Below are 6,048 nucleotides of genomic sequence, written 5' to 3' on the forward strand. Positions count from 1 at the left end.
AAAACACCCAGATTAGAGGTATTTTGGACATATGCTATCTCTCCCAACAAATATGGCATTTTCTTTATCTTAGTCCAACCCCAAGAATTATCATTTTGTCTTAAAACAAAAACGTAAGAAAGAACACAAAAGGCATAAGAGGTATTTCAGGAAGACTGTAACAAGAGGAAAACCCAGGGTGGAATTCTTCAAATGAAAACCCTTGACTTGGCTCTACATAAAAAGTTCTCGCCTTCTTTTCTTCTTCTTTTTTTATTATTTTTATTTATTTATTTTTTTGAGACATAGTCTCACTCTGTCGCCCAGGCTGGAGTGCAGTGGTGCATCTTGGTTCACTGCAACCTCCGTCTCCTAGGTTCTGGGTTCAAGTGATTCTCATGCCACAGCCTTGCTTCCTGAGTAGCTGGGATTACAGGCAGCTGCCATCATGTCCAGCTATTTTTTTTTATTAGTAGAGATGGGATTTCACCATATTGCCCAGTCTGGGCTCAGACTCCTGAGCTTAAGTGATTTGCCCGCCTTGGCCTTTCAAAGTGTTAGATTATAGGCATGAGCCATGGTGTCCAGACTCTTGTCTTCTTAGCATAAAAATTGCTTGGGATGAGGTAAGATGACAGAATGAAGTGACCCATACTGTTCAAAGTTGATGTATTTCACAACTGTCTGGTTCTCAGCATCATGCCACAGGGCCCAGATATCCGTGGAAGTTAAGGCGAAGTCAATCAGTGTCTCCTAGGAGGAAATGTGGGGAAAAAAAGGGATAAAATAAGAAAAAAAGTAGTAGTTCATGGTGACTTACATTTTCATCAGCAGAAGAGGTAAATGCATGAAAAGTAAACATGGTACCATGTGAATTTGGTTAAGTCCAAATGAAATTTTGTTTCGTACATCATGAAATAGTCCATTTTAAGACTACAGTCCCATGATACCATAACAGAGTTAGCCAATACTTCTTTTTCTTGTATTTATGTGATATGCAAAGGATGAATCAACTTACCTGAGAAGTGAATAGTGAAGAAATGTGATCTAGGCTATAGCGGTTACTCTCAGTGCTCACCAGCTGGAAAATGCAGAACTGTTAAAATACGAGATGACAACTTATTATCTGAAATATCAACATGTTGCTTTTTTAAGCAAGGGCTATTAGCATTCAGAAACCCTTTAAAAATTTTTTTCTTTTTCACCCACACAGGCCAGGTAGAACCACTTTATTTTAATGTAGTAAAATACACATAACATCAAATTTTACCATCTTAACTATTTTTAGCAGTGTTAAGTATATTCACATTGTTGTACAATCAATCTCTAGGATGCTTTTCATCTTCACCTTACATAACTGAAATTCTATATTCATTAAATAATTTCCCATTTCTCCTCAGTCCCAGCCCCTGATAACCTCCACTTTACTATCTCTATAAATTTGACTCCTCTAGGTACTTCATATAAGTAGAATCATATAGTATTTGTCTTTTCGTGATTGATTTATGCCTTTAGCATAATGTCTTCAAGGTTTGCCTATTTAATTGCATGTGTCAACGTTTCCTTCCTTTTAAAAACTGAAATATTCAGCTGCACATACATGCAACATTTTGTTTACCTATTTGCTGTGGATGGACACTTGGGTTGGTTTAACTTTTCGCCTATTGTGAATAATGCTACCATGTATATGGTTGTACAAATATATGTTTGAGACCCAGCTTTCAATTATTTTGGGTATGTATACACAAAAGTGAATTTCTGGGTTATATGGTAATTCTATGTTTAATTTTTTGAGGAACCACTATATTGTTTTCCATAATGGCTATAGCATTTTACATTCCCACTAGCAATGTACAAGAGTTCTAATTTCTCAACAATGACAAAACAGCTCGAATTGTTCCATATCCTCGCCAAGACATACATTTATTTATTTTTTTAATTAATTAATTAATTCATTCATTTAAATTGTAGATATCCTAATAGGTGTGAGGTGATTATCTCACTGTGGTAAAAGACTTATTCATATTTGTTTTTATTTTTAGAAACAGGTCTTACTCTGTCACCCAGGCTGGAGTGCAATGACATGATCGTAGCTCAATGTTAACCTCCAACTCCTGGGCTCAAGCTATCTTCCTACCTTAGCCTCCCAAATAGCTAGTAATGCAGGCACGTGCTACTCCACGCAGCTAATTCTATTATCATTATTATTATTATTTTTGTAGTGACGGAATCTCACTATGTTGCCCGAGCTAGTCACCAACTCCTGGTATCAAATGATCCTTCTGCCTTGGCCTCCCAAACTGCTGGGACTGTAAGAGTGAGCTACAGTAAGCAGCTTGATGAATATTTTAAATAACTTTTTTTTTGGAGACAAGTTTCACTCTGTTGCTCAGGCTGGAGTGCAGGGATCTCGCCTTACTGTAACCTCCACCTCCCGGGTTCAAGCAATTCTCCTGCCTCAGCCTCCCAAGTAGCTGGGATTATAGATCCCTACCACCATCCTGGCTAATTTTTGTATTTTTTTTTCACCATGTTGGTCAGGCTGGTCTTGAACTCCCGATCTCAGGTGATCCGCCCACCTTGGCCTCCAAAGTGCTTGGATTACAGGCGTGAGCCACCATGCCTGGCCAATTTTTGTATTTTTAATAGAGACGGGGTTTCACCATGTTAGCCAGCTGGTCTCAAACTCCTGACCTCAGGAGCTCCATCCACCTCAGCCTCCCAAAGTGCGGGGATTATAGGCATGAGCCACTGAGCCAAGCCTAAATAACTGTTTTGATAAAGAAAATTTACTGTAAATTGATAAGAGTGATGACCCTTTACTTATATGCAACTGTTCACAAAGAAGTATTAAAGAAAAAAAGTTGCAAAATTCCCTTTTGAGAAAAAAAGTAGTGCATGAAATATGAAAAAAATATGCAGTGCTTATATCCATTCTAGCCTGAACCTATGTTTTACAACCTACAGATCTCAATCCATTAGTGGAACATAAAATCAATTTAGCAGGTCTCAAACAACATTAAACAAACAAACAAAAAACCAACAGCCCAGGCTGGGCTCAAATTCTTGAACTCAAATGACTCTCCTGCATCAGCCTCCTGAGTAGCTAGAACTATATGTGTGCACCAACATGCCCAGCCGAAGATCAGTTTTTGTGAAGCAAAAAGAAAAAAAATACTACAAGTTTATTATAATCTGATTAGACTAGCACTGTTACATAGCTGTCAAAAAAGTTATTCTGATTTTTGGCTTCAATGAAGAATCACAATGCTCAAAACAAAGGAAGTAATAGCTCTGCTCAATTTGACACACTCCTGAACATTCAATTCCAGATCTGACCTTTAGAGCAGTAGTTCTCAAAATGTGGTCCACAGATTCCTAGAGGTCCCTGAGATCATCTGAGGGGGTTAATGATGTCAAAACCCTTTTCTTTCTTTTTTTTAAATTTTGAGATAGAGTTGCACTCTTGGCTCACTCCAACCTCCACCCTCCGGGTTCAAGCAATTCTCCTGCCTCAGCTTCCCAAGTAGCTAGGATTATAGGCACCTGCCACCATGCCTGGCTAATTTTTGTATTTCTAGTAGAGTCAGGGTTTTACCATGTTGGCCAGGTGGGTCTCAAACTCCTGACCTCAGGTGATCTGTCTGCCTTGGCCTCCCAAAGTGTTAGGATTACAGGCAGCCACCATACCTGGCCCAAACCCTTTTCATAATAATACCACATTATTTGCCTTTTTCATTTTGTTGATATTTGCATCAATGATGCAAGACCAATGGTGGGGAAAATTACTGGTGTCTTAACATGGATGAAGGCAGTGGGACCAAACTGAACACCCTTTCATGAGAAAAACACTCAAGAAACTAGTAATAAAGGGGAAACTCTTCAACACGATAAAGGACACTTGTGAAAAATTCAGGTTGGGTGCTATGGTTCGGGCCTGTATTCCCAAAGCACGTTGGGAGGCCAAGGTGGGTAGTAGATTGAGTGCAGGAGTTTGAGACCAGACTGGGTAACATGGCGAAACCCCGTCTCTACCAAAAATGCAAAAAAATTAGCCACGCCTGATGGCATGCACCTGTGGTCCCAGCTACTTGGGAGGCTGAGGTGGGAGGATTGCTTGAGCCTGAGTGGTGGAGGTTGCAATGAGCTGAGATTACGCCACTACACTCCAACTTGGGTGACAGAGTGAGACACTGTCCCCAAAAAAATTCACAGCCCACTGTTGCATCACAATGAAAAAAAGAAAAATTCACAGCCAGCATTATACTCAATGGTTAAACACTGACAACTTCCCCCTTAGTAATAAAAATCAGAAACGAGACAAAGACATACAGCATGATCAACAAGGTGAAACCTTGTCTCTACCAAAAAACAGTAGCAATACAAAAATTTGCTGGGCATGGTGGCACGTGCCCGGAGTCCCAGCTGCTCTACTCAGGAGGCTGAGGTAGGACAATCACTTGAACTAGGAAGTTGCAATGCGCTGAGATTGCATTACTGCGCTCCAGCCTGAGTGACAGAGTGAAACGTTGTTTCAAAAAAAAAAAAAAAAAAAAAAAGATGTCGGTTCTTGCCACTCTATTCAACATTGTGCTGGAGGATCTAGCCAGGAAACCTCACAAGAAAGAAGGAAAAGAAAAGAAAGAAAAGGCATCTAGATCAGAAAGGAAGTAATAAAACTAACTTTTTTAAAAAACAGGGTTTCCCTCTGCTGCCCAGGTTGAAGTGCAGTGAGGCAATCAGGATCACTGCAACCTCAACCTTCCAGGCTCAAGCCATCCTCCCATCTCAGCCCCTCAAGTAGCTGGGACTATAGGAACGAGCCACTACACTCAGCTAATTTTTGCTATTTTTTAGAGACAGAGTTTCACTTTGTTGCCCAGGCTGGTCTGGAACTCTTGAGCTCAAGCAATCCGCCCACCTCGGCCTCCCAAAGTGCTGGGATTAAAAGTATGAGCCACTGTAAAATTTATTTGCAAATGACATTGTCTTGTATAAAGAAAATCCTAAGGAATTCACTATAAAATCTATCAGAATAAATGAGTTCAACAAGGTTTCAAGGTACAATATCTATATGCAAAAATCAATTGTATTTCTATAAACTTCCAATGAGCACTCTGAAAATGAAATTAAGAAAATAATTTCATTTACAATAGCATCAAGAAAATTTCATTTACAATAGCATAAAAAAGAATCAAATATTTAAGAACAAATTTAACAAAAATATAAAACTTATACTCTGAAAACTAAAGCATCCCATGTTCATGGATCAGTATACTTAATATTGCTAAGTAGCGATACTTTGTAATATCATCTACAGAGGCAACACAATTTTTATCAGAATCTCAGCTGACTTCTTTGTAGAAACTGACAAGCTGATTCTAAAACTCATATGGAATTGAATGGGACCCAGAATAGCCAAAACAATCTTGAAAAAGAATAACAAAGTCAGAGGGCTCTCACTTCCTGGTGTCAAAATTTCCTACAAAGCAACAATAATCAAGAGAGTGTGGTACTGGCACAGGGTCAGATATATAGATCAATGGAACAGAATTGAGAGGGTAGAAATAAAACCAGGTTTCTAAGGTCAAATGACTTTGAGAAGTGTGCCAGGACCATTCAATGTGTTAAGAACTATATTTTCAAAAAATGGTGCTGAGAAAACTGGATTTCTACAAGCAAAAGAATGAAGCTGAACGCTTATCTCACAATTTTTTTTAAAAACCCACAAAATTAAAAAATGAATCAAAGTCTTCAATATAAAAGCTAAAAGTATAAAACTCTGAGATGAAAACGTAAGAGTAAATCTTTATGACCTTACATTTGGTAAGGGATTCTTAAGGTATGACACCATGAACAAAAGCAAAAGAAACTGCGGGTGCAGTGGCTCATGCCTGTAATCCCAGCACTTTGGGAGGCCAAGGCGGGCAGATCATAAGGTCAAGAGATAGAGACCATCCTGGCCAACACGGTAAAACCCCGTCTCTACTAAAAATACAAAAATTAGCTGGGCGTGGTGGCGCACGCCTGTAGTCCCAGCTACTCAGGAGGCTGAGGCAGGAGAATTGC

The 6,048-nt window shown here is 39.2% G+C and overlaps 1 protein-coding gene across 1 annotated transcript in view; it reads right to left on the reverse strand.

The window, feature by feature from the left end:
• Positions 1–6,048, reverse strand: part of NUP160 (nucleoporin 160) — a 67,296-nt gene that overhangs the window by 40,814 nt on the left and 20,434 nt on the right. The window contains exons 9-10 of the mRNA XM_037746030.1: positions 998–1,075; positions 635–732 (exon numbers count right to left, since the gene is read on the reverse strand). Coding sequence (XP_037601958.1) covers positions 635–732; positions 998–1,075 — 176 coding nt within the window. The remainder of the gene's footprint in view (positions 1–634; positions 733–997; positions 1,076–6,048) is intronic.

This window comes from Cebus imitator, unplaced genomic scaffold (assembly GCF_001604975.1).
Source record: "Cebus imitator isolate Cc_AM_T3 unplaced genomic scaffold, Cebus_imitator-1.0 Scaffold218, whole genome shotgun sequence".
NCBI classification, from domain to species: Eukaryota; Metazoa; Chordata; class Mammalia; order Primates; family Cebidae; genus Cebus; species Cebus imitator.